This window comes from Callospermophilus lateralis, chromosome 5 (genome assembly GCF_048772815.1).
Source record: "Callospermophilus lateralis isolate mCalLat2 chromosome 5, mCalLat2.hap1, whole genome shotgun sequence".
Lineage (NCBI taxonomy): Eukaryota > Metazoa > Chordata > Mammalia > Rodentia > Sciuridae > Callospermophilus > Callospermophilus lateralis.
In genome coordinates, this window is record NC_135309.1 from 9689672 (window position 1) to 9709856 (window position 20185).

At 41.3% G+C, this 20185-nt stretch overlaps 1 protein-coding gene across 1 annotated transcript; it reads right to left on the reverse strand.

Moving 5' to 3' along the window:
• Positions 1–6060: 6060 nt before the first annotated feature.
• On the reverse strand, positions 6061–6426 carry LOC143386935 (olfactory receptor 13C2-like). Its single transcript, XM_076841700.2, has one exon. It carries the CDS (start codon positions 6424–6426, stop codon positions 6061–6063), a length of 366 nt encoding a protein of 121 aa, XP_076697815.2.
• Between the last annotated feature and the right edge of the window lie 13759 nt (positions 6427–20185).

Below are 20185 nucleotides of genomic sequence, written 5' to 3' on the forward strand. Positions count from 1 at the left end.
GATGAGGACAAAATCTCCTGAGATTACAGAAGCCCCCCTTCCCCTCCGCTGGTGCACTTGATTGGACAGTTCCACCCGCATCCCTGATTGACCAGGCTTGCCTCTGCATCATGACTGACAGCTGAAGATAATTAAAAATTAGCTAAAGTGACAGGTTCTTGGCCCCAGCCCTTTTCAGGTGGAGCTTTTTGATTGGGAGCTTTTTGATTGGGCTGGGTACTAATTCAGGTAGGAAGCATTTGCTTGGAACTTGGTGAAGATGGTGACCTCTGGGAGAGAGAGCATGAGCCGAAGTCAAGCCCTAATCTGACATGATGAAAACGTGGGCCTCCTTTTTCTTCTATTAGGTGCAGAGTCTCCAGTCTAATTTCTAGATGCTTGATCCACTTTAATTTGAGTTTTGTATGTGGTGAGAAGTAGAGGTTTAATTCCATTTTGCTACATCTAAATTTCTACTTTTCAGCACCATTTTTTTGAAAAAAAAACTATCCTTTCCTCCAATGGATGTTTGCGAGAGAGAGGGAGCCCAGCTGAAGGGATTTGTAGCCCGTCTGCTGTGCTGCCTAAATCTAATAGGGTCTCTGGGTTTTCAAGCTGCCTTGTTGGCATAAGGTGGGTTCAGTGTTCAGCCTTGCTGGGGGAGCAGGGGTGGTGTGGGGGGGTGGTGTTGAGTGTTCAGCCTTGAGCAGGGGGTTCACCTTGAGTTTAGCCTTGAGTGCAGGGTTTGAGCATTTGGACTTGAGGTAAATAGGCGATAAAGAACAGACAGATGGGGGTTTGAGTGTCCAGGTTATCCTTCACTTCATGCTCTTTCTCTCAGAAGTCACCATCTTCACCAAGTTCCAGCCTGCTCTACACCTAACACAACTAACGCAAAATTTTTGAGCCAAAAATTCCAGCTCTTTTTATTTTATTTTATTCATTCATTTATTTATATTTTATTTTGAGACAGTCTCTTGCTCATTTGCTTAGGGCCTCGCTAAGTTGCTGAGGCTGGCTTTGAATTGCAATTCTCCTGCCTCAGCCTCCCATACCACTGGGATTGCAGGGACGCGCCACTGTGCTGGGCAGCATTGAAAGGAAAGTGACCACAACACTCGCAGCGACCAAGAGATCTTTATTGCAGCAGTGCAAAAGAGGAGAAAAAAGGGAGAGTGAGAAGGAAAGAGGGGAAAAGAGAGAAGAAAGACAGGGGATACCAGAGAGAGAGGGGAGAGAGTGAGAGGGAGAGGGAAAGTGAAAGCAAGAGCAAGAGAGAGGGTGAGAGTGAGAGTGAGAGAGAGTGAACGTGAGAGAGAGCAAGAGAGGGGGACCCAGCAGGAGGGACTTTTTATAGCCAAAATCTAATGGGGTCTCTGGGTCTCCAAACTGCCTTGTTGGCATACAATGATTGGATCATACAGTGGTTGCTAAGGGTGTCATCTTCTGCCTTCAGGCAGATGGGGCAGGGGTCAGATGTGGGTTTTGGTTGCACCAGGTGGGTGGGGGTCGAGGGTTCAGCCTTGAATCGGGTTGAGTGTTCAGACATGACGCAAACAGGTGATAAAGGACCAGACAGAGGGGGATCTGAGTGCGTGGGGTATCCTGCAGCTAAAGTTTGTTCAGCCTGCCTTGCAGACAACTTAGTTACTTCAGTCTGCCCTGCACCTAACAAGCATAATTTGCTAAGTTGCTTGAAGTTGCAGCAGCTGATACTATATGTGTATAGAGAAATGTTTTTCATTGAGGTGCTGTGGAATAATCCCAGGGGGCACAACCTCTGAGCTGAATCCATGACACATGTTTTTATTTTTTTGTTTTTTGAGCTAGGGTTTCACAGTTTGCAGGTGCTGAACTGAACTTTGGGCTCCTCCTGCCTCTGTCTCCCCAAGTAATTTTTGTTGTTATTGTTTTTTGTTTCCATGGTGAGGTTAAAACCCAGGGCCTCACTAGTGCTAGAAAAGCCTCTCTCATAACAGCAGACCCACACCAAGAAACATTTTAATGAGAATGACTAACACAGAGAATAAAGATAAAATCTCAAACACTGTGAGAAAAAAAAATTAAATTACATATAAGGAAAAATCAACTTGGATCTCAATGATTTCTCAGCCCAGACCCTCAAAACTAGGAAGTCCTAAATAATATATTTCAATCACTGAAAGAAAATATATGCCAACTAATAATTTTATGTCCAGCAAAATTAAGATACAGATTTGAAAATATAATTAAATAATTCCACAATAAACAAAAATTAAAAGAATGCACAACTAGAAAGTCTACACTACAGAGCATTCTCAACAAAATATTCCATGAGGATGAAGTGAAAAAAAAAAAGTGAAAACCAGCAAACGTAGGGTCTACACTAAAGGGACATTCAACCAAAGGAGAAACTAGGACAAATCAAAAACCAGAAATGAATCAAGATGACAGGGAATACAAACCATATCTCAATAATAACCTTGAATATTAACTGCCTAAACTCATCAATCCAAAGACGGAGACTGGCAGATTGTATTAAAAAGCAAGATCCAACAATGTGCTATCTCATGGGCAAAGACATCCACAGTCTCAAAGCAAAAGGATGGGGAAAAACTTATCGCTCAAATGGATTGAGGAAACAAGCAGGGGTTTCCATTTTTGTTTCAGATAAAGAAGAGTTCAAACCAAAGTTATTCAGAAGAGACAAAGAAGGATATTTCATACTTCTTAAGGGAAGTGTATATCAGCAAGAAATAGCACACTTATGACCCAAACGATTAACATCTATTAACATCAAACAAACCCTACTCAATTTCAAGAATCGAATGGACCACAGTACAATAATTCTGGGTGATTTTAACACACCTCTCTCACTACTGGACAGATTTTTCCAACAAAAACTAAATAGGGAAACTATAAAACTAAATAATACAATCAACAATTAGACTTAATAGACACATATAGATTATTTCATACATCTTCAAACAAATACACTTTCTTCTCAGCAGCACATGACTCCTTCTCTAAAACAGATTATATCTTATGCCACAATGAAACTATTAGTAAATACAAAAAAGCAGAGATAATGCCCTGCATTCTATCAGACCACAATGGAATGAAATCAGATATCAATGATACAATTAAAAATAGAAGGTACTGTCAGAAACGGATACTAAATAATACACAATTGAACGATGAGTGGGTAGTAGAAGAAATCAAGGATGAAATTTTAAAAATCTTAGAGTTAAATGAGAACACTGATACAACATATCAAAATCTCTGGAACATTATAAAGGCAGTACTAAGAGAAAAGTTCATTGCGTTGAGTTTATTGATTAAAAGAATAAAAATATTAATAAACAAATGACCTAACACTACATCTCAAAGCCCTAAAAACAGAGGAAGAAATCAACCAAAAGCAATAGAAGACAGGAAACAATTAAAATCACAGCTGAAATCAATGAAATCTCAACAAAAGAAACAACCGAAAAAAATTACAAAACAAAATGTTGGTTCTTTGAACAAATTATTAAAATAGATAAAACTGTGGCCATTCTAACAAAGAGAAAAAAAAGAGAAAACTCAAATTACTAAAATACAAGATGAAGAAGGAAATATCACAGTAGATATGTCTGAAATGAAGAAGATAATTAGAAACTATTTTGCAAATTTATACTCTAATAAAATAGAAGACATCAACAAATTTCTAGAGAAATATGACCTACACACTCTAAATGAGCAGGTCATATAATTGAAATACATCAATTTCAAGTAATGAAATAGAAAATGCCATCAAAAGCCTACCAACTAAGAAAAGTCCAGGACCAGTTGAATTCTCAGCCAAGTTCTACAAGACTTTCAAAGAAGAATTAACACCAATACTTCTAAAAATTGACAAAGAGGGAACCCTTCCAAATTTATTCTATGAGGCTAATATCACCCGGATACAAAAACCAGTCAAAAACACACCAAGGAAAGAAAACTTCAGACCAATATCCCTGATGAACATAGATGCAGAAATTCTCAATAAAATTCTGGCAAATCACATGCAAAAATATATTTAAAAAACAGTGCTTCACCATCAAGTGGGATTCACCCCAGAGCTGCAAGGTAGTTCAACATACAGAAATCAATATACATAATACATCATAGTAGCAGCCTTAAAAACAAGAATCACATGATCATCTCAATAGATACAGAATAAGCATTTCACAAAATACAGCACACTTTATTTTTCAAAACACTAGAAAAACTAGGGATGGTAGGAACATATGTCAACATAAGGCTATATCTACTAAACTCAAGGCCAGCATCATTCTAAATAGAGGAAAATTGAAAGCATTCCTGCTAAAAATTGGGACAAGAAAAGGATGTCCTCTTTCACCACTTCTATTCAACTTCATCATTGAAACTCTAGCTAGAGTAACTAGAGAGAAGAAAGAAATTAAAAGAATACAAACAGGTAAAGAAGTACTCAAACTATCACTCTTTGCTGATGACATGATTCTATATCTAGAAGATCAAAAAAATTCCACCAGAAATCTTCTAGAACTAATAAATGAATTTGCAAACTAACACCATATAAAATCAACACCCATTAAATCAAATGCCTTCTTATACATTAGCAAAGAATCCACTGAAAGAGAAATTAGGAAAACTACTCCATTCAAAATAGCCTCAAAAATTATAAAAATACCTGGGAATCAATCTAAAGAAAGAGGTGAATGATCTCTACAATGAAAACTTCAGAACACTAAAGAAAGAAAGTGAAGAAAATTTCAGAAGATGGAAAGATCTCCCATGCTCCTGGATAGGCAGAATTAATATTGTCAAAATGGTCATACTACCAAAAGCATTATGCAGATTTAAATCTATCACCCATCACCCATCTGACTCCTGAATGTGGCAGCATTGAGGGCAGGGCTGTGCCTTATTCCTCACTCTTCAGGTAAGAATTTCAAGGTTAACATAAACCACTCCACACACAATCTGTGATTACAAAAGTTCTCCCTAGAATTGGAGACGGGTATGTTTAATGAACAAAGGAATCTTTATGTCAAACATACACACATGGCCATCCAGCACCTCAATTGTTTTTAAAGGACTGTATATGACACTTATATGCATTTAATTAAAATAAAATATTCATTTTGAAGTTGACTTACTAATGAGACCTGTAAATTGCAGATCTTCTATCCCTGTACCTTACAGAGGGTGACTTTTCATAATAAGCTGTAAACACAGTTCTACTAATGCAGTCACATGCTTCTCTCTGACAACATGGTTGAAACCAGAGCCTCCCTGTCTTCCTGACAGCTGGGTAGTGCCACCGTCATCACACTGGCCAAGCTGTAGTTTCTGCAGAGAAGCCCAGCATCCCTTTGGTGCCACACCTGACACTTCAGAATATTCAGTGGCCCCTCACCTGCACCCCTGACTCTGAGCATCTCTACTGGAGGCAGTCTAATGTTTGGTCAATGCTCACGTTTGGTCAATACTGAAGAAGCCCAGTCCTCATAGTCACGTTTTCCCACATGCTGAACACTTCCATAGAGTTTTTCTCAGGGCTCCCACGACATCCTTATTTCGAAGACTATAGATCAAGGGGTTGAGCATTGGTGTCACAATGGTGTAGAAGACAGACACAACTTTATCTTGGCCTGGAGTATGGGAAGAGATTGGCCTCATGTACATGAAAATGATCGCACCATAGTATAAGCTGACCACCACCAAGTGAGAGGAGCAGGTGGAGAAAGCTTTCTTCCTCCCCTCGGCAGAAGCCATGTGGATGATGGTGACCAGGATGAGTATGTAGGAGGCAAGGATGATGGAGAATGGAATGAGAAGCAGAATAGTGGTACTGATCAACACCCCCATCTCATATGCCAAGGTGTCCTCACAAGAGAGCTGCAGGACACCAGGGAGTTCACAGTAAAAATGATGGATTTCTCTGGGTCCACAGAAAGGGAACTTCATGGTGTAGACAGTGTGTACCAAGGCATTGAAAGCACCACTCACCCATGAGCTCAGTGCCATCTGCCTGCAGAGGGTCCAGTTCATGTGCAGCAAGTAGTGGAGAGGCTTACAGATGGCCACATATCAGTCATAGGACATGAGTCCCAAAAGGATGCACTCAGTTCCACCCAAGGCCAATCCCAGGAAGATTTGTGTCCCACAGCCAGACACAGAGATGGCAGTCTTGTGCAGAAGGAAGTCAGGAATCATCTTGGGGACAATGGCAATTGTGAACAGGATGTAAATGAGAGAGAGCTGCCACAGGAAAAAGTACATAGGAGTGTGCAGAAGGGGGTCCACCAGGATCAGCAGGATGAGGAGGCTGTTTCCTGTCAGCGTGACGAAGAACATCATGGAGATGAGCAGGAAGACACAAAAGTGAGCTGGTATGTGTTGAAGCAGTCCCAGAAGAAAAAACTCAGCCACAGTGTGGTTCTCCAAACTTGTCATGCTTGGAAGCTCCACCAAGGTCACAGAAAATGCACCCAAGTATAAATACTATTGAATGGTAAAGTTGGACTATTTGGAAATTGTCATATTATGTGTGACAGTTTCAGAAAAAATGGTGACTCCTGCAGGTGTAGGTTCATCCAATTATACTTGTCTAGTTTACTAAATGCTCTATCAGGTGAAGGCTTCACTTGAGTTTTCCATCTTTTGCTGTATTTTGAGCAAGGGCTTCTCATCCAGGGCAGCTGAATGGAGGGGAGTCTGTGTCTCACCAGCACCTTGGGTGCAGACTGGCCAGTGAGTCACAGCTGCTCCCATTGACTCCCTGAGCTCCCCCACTGCAGGATCCCCTCTGCATCATGACTGTGATGTCTGGAAGGAAGCAAAGTTCTGTAAGTGTTCTGGGCATGAAGACAGCACTGTAGACCTGAGTACAGGTGGGATCCCTGTTGGTTCATGGACCAATCTAATGCTCCTAGACTGATTTTTTTGCAGATGTTTTCCTCACTGCTGGTAACTTACAGCATTTACACAGTCTCACTCACCTGAGGGACTGTTCACCCACCTTTAAGAACAAAGGAGGACATGGAGAATGTTCCGGCAGGTGTTTGCTCTTGGTGTTGAAGACAGGGCTGTCTCCATATGTGTGTTGACCCTGGACACCTGTGTTCTGTGGTCTCACATAGTGATGTGCACTTCTGCCTCAAAGGGAAGGCTGTGCTCAGACTGGCAGAGCTGCTCACTGCAGAAGCCCAAGCTCCTCAGCCTTGGGAGCACACCCCTTCAAGAGGGGCCTGCAGCCTTCCCTTGCAGATAAGTCAGACCTTCTCTTTACAGTAAACCAAAAGGCTTTATCAAACTGGTGAAGTTTTTATTAGGTCAGTCCACCTTTAAATACCATTGGATACCGTTTACATTACTTTGTGAAGTAATAAATCTGTCTTCCAATAATCTGTGCATCTAAATTCAAAAACTTATCTTCTTGTTGTTTATACTGTGGGAAGTGTGGGAGATGCTAGTGAGGACTAAGTGGCAAATATATTCTCATGAAGAATTTTAGCAGTGGGTTCCATAACCCAAGTGCATTTGTTTTAAAATATTTGATGAATAGCAGATGATCAGAACAGACACACCCTTCAACAATAGGGAAATCAATGGGTACCTATTATGATGATAGGTCTCATACACATAAAATAGAAAAATAAAAAAGAATGGCAACAGGATTTACAAAGAGTAAGAAAAACAGCCAAATATCTGGACATTAATAAAATGCTGGGATGCTCTGTTGCCATCCATCCAAATGCTTTTTTCTTAGTGGAGATTACAGTTTCCAATTAATCAGATTACAAAAGAAAAGTGTTAATGTGAAGCAAGTACCAGTCACGAGTCTCCTGCATAGGATAAATGCCTTGGCATAGGTGTACCTCTCAGACTTCTTCCCATCTGCCCATGGGCTGTCCTGGTCTCTCATTGCACCCAAAAGCCTCTGAATCCTTCCAGCTGAAGCCAACCTCATCCCCCACCTGCCCACCACTGCTGATGAGGTTGCAGTCACTATCAAGCTCTTCCTGAGTTGTGCTGCATTATTATACTTCACGTTCTGATGGATGCCGCATGTATTTTTAGAGTTCTGGTTTCTACAACAGCATATGCTCACTAAACAGAGAATCTTTATATTTTATTCACTCATACAGATTAGACAGGATTAAATACATTTTAAATTGTACTTTGGTCAAGTATAGAAATTGAGTCAGCTTTACGTGCAAGTTTTTTCTGCTACTTATATATCTTGGAATGACTATTTATATGTCTATATGACTAGCTATATGTCTTGGAATGAAATATTTAATACAATCTAAGTCTCAGTTTTACCATCAAAAAATTGAGATTGTTTTTAACATAGCTCAAAATTTTCCACACCTGAAGTATGTTAGAAAATATATACACTTTTAAATTGTTAAATAATGGTTGGATTGATGTTATTGAATTATCTTCATAACACTTCTTTTTTCCTGAGATCAAAGTCTGTTCTTCGATTGTGATTAATTAACAGAACCATGTGCAGCTGTCCCATATTTTAGATTTCCCACCACCACCACTGTCCTCTCTGTGCCTCATGGGGACTCTGAGGAAATCTCCACTCTGCACTGGCCAGGGATGTCTGCATGGTCACTGAGGGGCAGGCTGTACAGCACATAGGGTCATTACAAAGCCGGGTTTTCTGCTGAACGCGACTCACACCTGAAATCTCACTGTCAGTTGTGGCCTCTGATTTGCAGTGAATTTGTGTTCTAGAACTGCACTTAGCAACAAAATGAGATTATTATCTCTAGCTGGAAAGAAAAATCAATTTACACATAAAGTTTTGAGGGCAGTAGCTGGGACAATGTTCCAACAGACACGATGCTCTTTGTATCCACCGTCATCACCCTTTCCTATTGTTTGGACCAATTTTTGGAACTCATTTATTTATTTCTTTTCAATTTCACTGTCATGTCTACCTCTCTTTCACTCTCTGCTTTCTTCCTCTTTCTATTTACAAAAGTGCCTGATTTAATTTCAAAATTCATATAGAATTTTTTTAAGTTAGCAAATTAATCTTTATTAACTTGAAAGGAAATGATCTTTAAGTTGCCTGCTCACATGGTATTAGAAAATTCCTTATGATAATGAGAAAGCTTGAAGATATATTAATTGATCTAAATAATACCTGAGCCGCATAACTTAACTTGTATGTTGAATGTTGAATTATGGGTATAGGTGAGCATGTAGGAAAGTATCAGAGAGACACAGTGAAATCAAAGGAAGAATTTAAATGATTTAATTTCAAAAAGGATGGGACAGGCTGGACGCAATGGCACATGCTTGTAATCCCAGCAGCTTGAGAGGCTGAGGCAGGAGGAACACAAGTTCAAAGCCAGCATTATCAAAAGTGAGGTGATAAGAACTCAGTGAGACCCGTTCTTTTAATAAAATATAAAATTGGGCTTGGAATATGGCTCAGTGGTCAAGTGTCCCTGAGTTCAATCCCTAGTACCCCCCCAAAAAATACATAAATAAAAAATAGGACATAGAAAGAAAACAATTAAGCAAAATGTAAGTGTGTTAATGGAAGACACCTAAGATTGGTTGTTTTCCCCAGGTGTGTAAATAGAGGAATGCACATGTGATTACACAACAATTTGGCACTGTGTTAATGCAATTTAAATAATTTTTGTAGCCCTTACAGATAAAGTCAATTAGGAAGATGTTTTCTCGATGAAACACAACCATCCTCATTGTGAGATTTTACAAACAGAAGATCCTAAGCACCGAGCTATTGCACAGTGATGAGTTTCACATTGCTCGCTTAGAAAGGTCCATTTTATAGGTACTCACTTTTCTGCTAGTAAGTAGTTGATTCAAAATAATTAGGAAATGAACTGAATATGACCTTCCAGCTGGCTTGGGCAGGAGTGCATGACCAAGTGAAGGGATGGCCTCTGAGCATGGAGTGTCTTCCTTGTGCAGCTGTCCTCACTGACTCCAGAAACAAACATGTAGCCAAATAATGCCATCCGAGGGTGTGTACATGAGCATTTTGTTCTCCCTGATGACTGCATCATCTTGAATGATCTCAAGTGAGAATTATACCCCAGGGAATGCTGTGTGCATGAACAGAGACAACTGTGGAACACTTCTAATTGCCTTGCCACCCTCATATCCAGGGAGAGGGAGTCTCAGGATCTAACCCATTTTGTGTGAAGCAAACAAGTACAATATGTTACAGACATCCACACAATCCCTTGTGGTGTGTTTTCATGGAACTCACAGCCACTACCACTAGTGCAAGTAGCTAACAACAGGGACATATGCACAGTTACTGTGCTATCAGCAAATCTAAAACAACTCTCACAATGATACAACATCACCTCTGGTACCATTGTGATTGTCATATACATTGTATTTAACAACTGGAATATGAAAGAAGCCCACTATAGAATTTGAAAAGTGGGTTTGATCTGCATTATCCTATATACTTTTTAAAATGGCATTTGCTTATGAAGGGAGCAATTTGTTTGTGCTGTGGAGAAGCCTGCATTCTGGATTCTGCTGATCACACCTCCGTGTGCTCCCCAGCAAGGCGCACTAACCCCATGCTGCCGAGGAATTACCCAAACAGAAGGAGAGGGAAATGCACACATGTGCTGGTGTCCACATACAGTAAAGTACTGCCCTACCTGAGAGTGTGTTTCTCAGATAAGAGAGACACAAAGAAGCCCAAGGAGCAGAATGCAGGACCTGGACTTGGTGTGTGTAAATTTAGAAAGATGAATTATTAGAAGTTAGACAGCATGTTGTTAACAGGCACACCATGTCCACTGGAGAGCCAAATGAGATAGGAGAAGAAGAAATTCATATGCTCCAACTCACACCCAACCCCCAAATAAATCCCATTTATACTAAGTACAATAGCTTACATGGTGAAATTAAACAAAAACTAGGAAAAAATCAATTTTTTGTTTTATATTCTTATTTTTCATAAGGAGAAAGGATACCTTTCTTAACACGACACCAAGAGGAAACAGGTAAATTATTTAAATTCATATTCCAGCCAAGATATATAGATGATTTATGAAACTATATACTTTCTAAAAGAAATAGAGAAATAATCTTCTTGAAACACATGAGAATAAACACACAATTATATACTAATTAAATGTTCTTTAAAATTTAAGATGAAAATGCTAACCATCTTTGTTTAATCATTCTATATTATGCACATGCATTGAATCATCCCACTGTGTCCATAGTATGTGCAATTGAAATAATGATGAATAATAAAAATTAAAAGAAATTCAAAAATGTATATGGCAAAAATATGTATTCAAAATTGATATGAAAGTACTCAAAAAGTATAAATTAATAAATCTGCACAATTGCAAGAAATCCCAAAAGAGGCACAATGTGTACTGATCAATTGAGGGAAATTCATTTAATCTCACCAATTATTAAATTTAAAAAGACAATAAAATACTATCACATTGCCAAATGCTTTAATGAATATCTGAAGATGTGACATCCCTCCTCTGTGGCCAAAACATCCTGGAACACTGATTATGCTTTTTGGTGATGTAGTTTCAATTTGCAAATGACATTAGCACATCAAGAAACTTTGACACTGCTGTGTCCATCCCAGCAGGGTGCCCAATAACCAAGAAATAGAAGCAACCTCAGTGTCCATCAGTTGAAGAATGGAGAGAGGAAATGTGTTCAGACACACAAAAGACACACCATCAGCCATAGACACATGTGATTCTGTTATTTGTGACAACACAGATGGAACTGAAGATCACTCTGTCACATGAAATAAGATGGGAACAGAAAGATTAGGGTCCATGCTCTCACTCAGATGTGGGAAAATAATTATCTCATAGGCAAGTGGGAGAGTGGTCACCAGGAGGTGGGGCATAGGGAGGTAAGGAGAGATGGGGAAAGTAGATCACTGGTGACTAAGTTATAGTTACAGGAGAAGGAATTCTGGTGTGTTATTGCACAGTAGGGTGACAACAGGTGACGATGATGCACTGCACATTTCAGAAAATTAGAACAAAGGATTTAGAAAGTACTCATCATAAAGAAGTGAGAAATGCTTGAAGAGATAGACATGTTCTGGCTGATTTAAAGATTTCACAATGTAGTCATGTTGAAATACCGCATGCAACCCCATTAGTATGCACAGTGTGTGTGGTTTTATGTATCAGTTAAAACTAAATTTAACTAAATGTAAATTCCAGAGAACTATAGGAAACTGTGTTAGCCTTTCATCACTGTGACCAAAACACCTAACAAAAACTACTTAGATGAGGAAAAAATTATTGTGGCTCATAGTTTCAAAGGATTTAGTCCATGGTCCGCTGGCTCCAAGGCAAAGTTCTGTAGCAGAAGGGCACAGTGGAGGAAAGCTGGTCAGCTCATGGAAGCCAGGAAGCAGAGGAGGGGGGGAGAGAGGGAGGGAATGAGAGAGAGAGAAAGAGAGAGAGAGAGAGAGAGAGAGAGAGAGAGAGAGAGAGAGAGAGAGATGGGGGAGGTCCAGGAACAGAACAGTCCCCAAGGGCTCTGCTTCCTCCTTCCTCTCCCTTCCCCTCCACCTGCCTATGTCCACTCAAGCCACTAGACCATCACTCCTCACTCATCTCACTCATGGTTCTTTTCTGAAAATAGCAAGTGAAAGAGCAATATTTCAAACTTTTCTGGAATTTTATATCTCATGCGATACATCCTTTGCCTTATAAGGCTAAAACAGGCCGGAGAATAATATAATTACCCTGGTAATCACCACATTACACACCTCCCTAGGTTCTCAGACTTCCTTGAGTCTTCGATATTAGTTTACTCCACCAAAACATGGAAATAGTTTTTAAACTCTATTGTTTGTAATTTATAGTGCATCATTAGAGAATTAGTTTTTGTCATTAGTATGAATGACCTCATAGATATTTTTAAAAAAGAAAAATAAGCTAATATGCTTAAAGATTAAATTTAATAAGATGATATTGTATAAAGGAATGTTGTTTAATGACTAGATTTTAACTCTTTATTTCACAAAAATAACAATGTGATGACAGATATTTGTAACCACAGGTGATGATGGGAATCAATCTGCCCCACTGCTGTAGCCACTTCACTGTCAATATGCACCCCATATTATCATGTTATAAACCTCAAATACACACAACTGTAGTTATTGTAGAGAACTCAGAGAAGGGTCATTCTTTGCTTGTCCCTCAGGGACAGGGCAGATTCTGGCAGAGGGAAACTGGGCTGGTGCCTCAGCAGCAGCAATACGTGGCGGTGCCAGCTCTCTCTCTCTCTCTCTCTCCCTCTGAATCCCCAGGGATGTTACTGTGAAGTTTGAAGAAGCCCTGCAGGGACATAGATCATCACACCACATGAGGAACCCATGATAAAGGGGGATGGAGGCTGTGTTTCCCAGTCCTCCTGGCTCCTGGGCTGAGATCGTCCAGCACACAGCCAATCCCACACAATTGGCTTCAAGGGTGCAGAGTGGTCCTGTCCCACATGGGTGGTACTGAGCCCACTCAGGTTCTGTGGAATTGAAAGAGAGATGGAGAAGGCATGCCTTAGAGCCACTACAGCAACACAGTGATGAAATAGAGGAGAGACAGTAGTTTATCAGAGACATTTGTGTTGGAAGAGTGTGTAGCAGATGGTGCTTTGTGAGGATTGGGCAGTATTGAGCGGTCGAGCTGGTGGGCTGGTTTCTGGCTTGACCTACTGCACCTGGTGGAAACCTTCACTGTTCAGAGAGCTCACTCAGGCAGGTCCATGTCAGACCTGGTGGAGATGATGTCTCTGTGACACCTGATCACAGATTCCCATCAAGGGCAGTGACAACAACTAGCAGATGACAGATGGTCACCAGGCAGTGATCTGAAAATTCAGAGGGGCAAACTCAAGCAGTGGTTGGTATAAAGTGGGCCTGTGGGTTCAGGTGGTTGGCTTCACCGGAGGAGCATGGCCTTACCCTCTCCCCACCCAACCTGCACATATGGGAAGCCACAGCAAGCATTCTGACCCAGGTGCCCCTGCTCCTCAGAGCTCAGGGACCACTTCGACCCATCAGTGAGCACAAAATGCAATTCCGCTGCATGTTGGTTGGCTCAGTCACATTCTCTTATATCTTGCATCACTCCCTAAGGGTTTCTTTGAAGCAGATGGAAGCTATGGTGACAGGGTACTGGCATTAACGAGGACACAGTAATAACAGAGACAGTGATGATGAGCACAAACCCTGAGCACATCCTGTGGCACACTGTGCTCCTTACCTAGCTCTCCCATTATTTAATATGCCTTGTTTAACCTTCAAATAAAAATTGTAACTCACTGCATTTGTTAGAAATTTATTGCAGATGTAATTTCATAGGCGATTGTGCACAAAAAAAGGCCCCCCAAAATTGCATTTTTGCTGAAACTATATACGATTAAGTTTTCTTCTTTATTTTTTTCCACAGGAAAATCCATCACCATTTTTCCATAATTACTTGTGCCTAGGGCGTGCTCCTACCTAGATGAGGTGGGGGATCATGTCTTTCTGTCGTCATTCTTCACAAGACCTCTGGTAACACAACAGGAATCACATCATCCACCTTTATATTGATTCAGCATTTGACTTCTGCCTCTCCCATGAAAGTTCAGTGTCATTTGATGACATTGATGGGTTATGAATAACAACCACCTATTTTCAACCAGCTGGTCACTAACCTGCAAAGTCCCCTATCTCAAATTTTTGATATATGTTATAATTATTTGGTGCAGACTTGTTTCACAGAGTGGGCCTGCACTTGATCCGCTCCTGGGTCATGCTTAGCTTGCTCAATTGGCCTTTGGGTCTATGTTGGTTCTCAAAGTGTCAATTAATTTCACGTAATGAACTGAAGTCCTCTCTTTGGTCAGCTCTCTCACCTTCTCAAGGAGGCCTACCCTGCATTGGCTTCTTAAAATCCCAATGCTCCCCCTGGACCCAGACTCCTCTGGTCTCCTTACTGTTCTGCTGTGTGGGGTTTGCAGTCCACCTTCACCTTCTATTCATTAAATGAACAGGTCAATTCCACTCACCACTCATTGTTGTTGCTCCACCAGGGTTAACCTCATGACTGCACAGGACAGACCTGGCCTTCAACAGTTGCTTAATCATGGGTGTTGAGCTCATGACTAACATACATGGGCAATGCTAGAGAGACCATTCTGCCATAAGCCCAAGATGTGAGAGTCCTCCCTCAAGGGCATGCGCCACAGCAGCCCATGAACAAATGAGTAAATACACAAATAGACACATAAATATTATGACAATGAAACTTCATTTTAAATGAATTTTTAAGTGAATAAAACTTATAGCAGATGAAATATAGGATGATTTTAAATGTTGTCCTTGTTGATATGTAAGAAATGAAAGCTATATGTAGTCAAAATCAACAATGTATCTTTGCAAATATATTTTACTTTTCCCTGTTTTCTTAACATGTAGAATTTGAATCATAACTTTTTTATTCTACATATGAGAAATCTTAGGTGTTAATGTTATTTATTTATACTTGGAAGGTGGTTACTTGTATCCTTACTTCATAATTATTTGAATGTTCTGTATATATGCTCTCTCCCTCAATAAGGAGATTATATATATATATAAACATGCATACACATGTTTATAAATAAAGAAATGTACAGATACACTAATCTAAGTTTCCATCTTTCAACACATAGCCTAGTAAACAAAATTAGGAACAACAAAATATTGATCAACTCATTGATGATTGCTATTGAGTTTAAATATAATAAATTTTGATCTTTCCACATGTGAAAATTAAGTCACTAACAGTATATAAATGATTTAGACTTTCATGTATTTTATTTATTTATTTATTTAGTAAATGCTGTTTCTTTATCATGCACTAGATCAATTCTTAACCTTATTTCTAATTCCCTGGACAGAATGGCAGCATTTTGCTGTGGTCCTGAGTCAAGAAGACCAGCACTGAGTGAGGTTTGTGACCCTGCCTATGCCCCTGTCCTGGCTGTTCCAAAGGCTCTGACCCACAGTTCAGAAGCCTTGATGACACACTCAGGTGGAGACTTCAGGCAATGTGCCTCATGTGAGCTGGTTGGTCACAAACATTTCCCAAACCAGTGAAAATTACTCACAACTCAAACTGAGCAATACTGTGTCTATGGAAGCGTATTTTCCCTCTGGTTTTGCTTTTCCAATTATCCACTTTATTGAAGTCACCCCCTGACCATTTACTACTGAGATCCCTGTGTTTAGCAGACCCCATGCCCATTGCAGGTGCCATTAAAGACTTATCACAGACAGAATTTTTAAATGGACTACAACATCAAATGTTTTCAATTGCTCCTAAGTTCTTCCTCCTGTGTATTTCTGACTTGACTGTTTTCCTGTGATGTTCACTGCATCTACACAGCCATCCACATTTTCCCTGCAGCTCTGGGAAGCCAACATCGCTCACTCCTGTCTCCCTCAGTGTCCTGCTTCTATCTCCAGGGGCAACTTCTATGAGGCACCTAGAATTTCCACAGGCACATTTCACGACTCTTCCCACCTAGTCACCCCAGGTCAGGAGCATACTCCTAAGATGCCAGGATTATTAATGAAATTATACCTTCTGTGCCATTCAGTGGCATCTGGATTGACATGCAGAGCTACACCTGAATCCAAAGATGAGTGCTCTAACAGCAAGCTAGTTAATGTGTGAGGAGGTTGAAAGAACCTGGTACACACCGGCAGCTTCTACCCTGGACATACAACACTTTCCCAGGGTGAAGTCTGTTTCCCCACCTCGCTCCACAAATCCTTGTTAATGTTGGAGAGACACGCAACACAGACTTCCTACCCACCTCTCCTCTGTAACCTTGGAAACTGGCCCCAAAATATGTTCTCCACATGAGTTTCAAACTTTAATTTTTTCATGAATTTTATGTATGGATGGATATATATAAATGGGAAGGGAAAATCTACTACCTCTCATGACAGTTGGCTGCTCTTAAAGTTTCTATTAAATTGTAATTTGGGGAATCTTCAACCAAGCATAATTCTAGTCTCTTTTACTCAAAATCCTTAGCACTCACCATTTCATGAGATAGAAATTTAAAATAGTATGTTATAAAGAAAAGTGAATTAATTAGCTGCCTCTAGTTTTGCCACATACATATACAGTTTCATCCTAATGCAAACATTTCTTCTGGAACTCACTTTTAAGTACACACACATTCTGCTCCATGACATCCCCTCACTCCTCCTAAGTCCTGGTCTGCAGGCCTTTCACTGTGTCTGAGAATTTCGGTGACGGATCTGACTTACCTGCCTCCCTTCCATGCCTGGCTGCTTTCTACAGGACACACCCTCACCCAGCACTCTCAGAGGCTTCAGCGTCTTCAGTTCTCCCATTCAGTGGTAAAATCCCTCTCTACATGGACCTCATGCTCTCAGCAAACAGATCAGTGCCCCGGAACCAGGCAGGCCTGGCAGGAGGGTGTGCGCTCTGCTGCAGGCTCACCCCGGAGCCCTGAATCCCACATGTGCACTTGCAGGGCCGCCTCCACCTCCCTGGACCTCACCAGGTAAACACCACAGGCAACATTTCTCACTTAGCCTCCTCTGCTCACTGGGGCATCAGTCACCCTCACCCCAATGGCCCTGAACCCTGGCTTGTGCAAAGAGACACGTCCAAGGGAGTGGCTGAGGGCACCAGAGCTGCCTGGACTTGGCACTCCTTCAGATGGGATGGATTTGACAAGCGCACTGCACAAGAGTCATTTGGAACCTGCAAACAGAAGCATAGAAGACAGGTCTTAATGGGATCCCTGTGGCAAGCGGCCTCAGGGAGAAAACAGTGGTCTTTTCATAGGGCAGCAGAAGGAGCCAGTCCCCATGGCATGGCCTGGGAAGGAGGGGGCAGGAGCAGGCCTAAGTATCATGGTGACAGTGATGGACACCTAGGGTAGCCCTGGCACTCCAGGGGGAGCAATGGTGAGGCTGGCTCTCAGGGGAGAAGGGATGGACTGTTTTGCCATCAATTAATCATGTAGAATTAAATTGATGATAATGATGATAACAACAAGAAAAAAAATCAAGAAAAAACAGTTTTTAAAAGGAACAATAAAGTTTTCCTGAGCCTCTGCACCCTACGCTGTTCACTCAGCATATTTTATTCCTGCTCTGCTTAGAGTCCTCTGCAGCTTCCATCACCTGACATGGACAACTACTGAGCCACATTCAAGAGAAGGAAAGGTGGTGAAGACTGGAACCAGATCCAGACAAGATTAGCAGAAGAGGAGAAAAGAATCACAACAGCAATCACTGTAGGTGGTATTTTAAACCACAGCCTTGGGATAATTTTCAAATTCACTAGCTTTGTCTTTGACCATCACACAAATATGTGTGAAAGATAGGTCTACTAAAAATGCATAGCCAAAATTATTTTCTTGAAAAATTCAACAATTTGTTTAAAGGTGTCAAATTTATTCCTTATTAATTATTCTGAGTATGTAATCATTTGTTAAACAAAGATTGTTCTAAAACACCCAAGTCCCAATTTTAAAAAGGTCTTAGATTTTCAGTGGAATCTGCCCTCCAATGGAAGACCAGTAGTTTATAAAAAATCATAATTAAAAGAAATAAAGTTACAGTTTCTAGCAAAACAGAGGAGTTGGAAGAGAAATATGACACACATACACACACACACACACACACACACACACACTAATTAAATTGGGCAATAAATTACAAGATATGTTAGAAAATTCCTAACACATGACTTTTATTTTTAAAACTCCCAGTAGTGTTCTGAGTGCCCTATACTTTCTATTATGGAATCAATGGCTGTGTTTGGATTTGAAATATCTACAGACTTTTTTTCCCAAAAACTGAAATAATTCAAAACACAAAAAGGAACATAAGCACATAGACAATCTGCTGATGACAAGTCCTCAGGGCCCGTTCGTCGTCAGGAAAATTTAAATGAAAAGCCAAGTGCTCACAAGAATCGGCCAAAATGGAAAAGTTTCCGTAATACTGGGAGCAGTTGGGATCCGTGTTCATTGCTGGCTGAAGTCAGCAGACGCTCTGAAAAGCGGCTGAGTAAGTCACCACCATCGACAAGAGGAGCAGAGGCACATGACACATAGAGAGGCTGGCTGCAGCTAGGTCACAGCTGCTCCCACTGCACACTGCCTAGATGCATCTCCGCTAAGCGATGGGCAGAGGAGTGAAGGCACCAACCAGGGAGGACCACTGGCAGGAAAACAGCAGACCCACCAACAGTGCAACAGGGGACTCTGACAAGCGTCCTGACCTTGGAGGGAAACACCCAGGCACAGACAGCGCCTGCGGCCACTTGGCCGCTAGACAAAGTCACAGAGCGGCCTTGCCCAGGGCCAGGGTAACCTCGCAGCTGCGCAGCCTCATGAGACCGGCAGGGGCGACGTCCTGCAGCGCTGCAGCTCCAGACTCGCTGGCTGGGGGCTCTCGTCTCAGGAGCTCAAACTCCAAGCTTCCTTTAGTTTCCAAGCCTCCATTAGCACGTCTCAGGAGCTCAAACTCCAAGCTTCCTTTAGTTTCCAAGCCTCCATTAGCACAAGGGTTGGGGCGAGGCTCTGCTGTCCAAGAGTTAGCGCTTTACAGGTTCTGCGGTTGGCCGTGGCTGGGGGAGGGGAAGGGACACTAAGGAAGAGCTACCGCAGCTGACGCTGTCGGGCCAGTGAAGGGTGCTATCCAGGCCCATGTCTCCTCCAGGATGGCACAGCCTCTCTGCCTCATTCCCTTGCTGAGGCCCAGGTCCTGTCCCAAGGGATGCTCTGCCTTCCTGCTTCAGTGGGCCATGTTGCTTGAGGTGGGTGTGAGCTGGGAGGGCAGAGACTTGTGGAAACCTCTGAAGAGGATGCCTGTAGTCTAAACACCCAACTGTGGAAATCATACACTGACGGGCAGCAAAGTACCTCAATCCTCAAAGTCACTAGACACTTAGTTCATTATTTAAAAAGGAAACCACTGTGGTGCATAACATAGAAATGTTACTGACATTTTAATTGACAGAGTTTTAACAATCCACAGTTTGACCTGCTGAAGACAGCTCAGTAAACAAACTCAAAGTGTGGACCTTCACGCATGATCCAGAGTAAAGCAGAAAAAATATATTTATATCTATATCTATGTATATATGAAAGTTAAATACCTTCTCCCTAA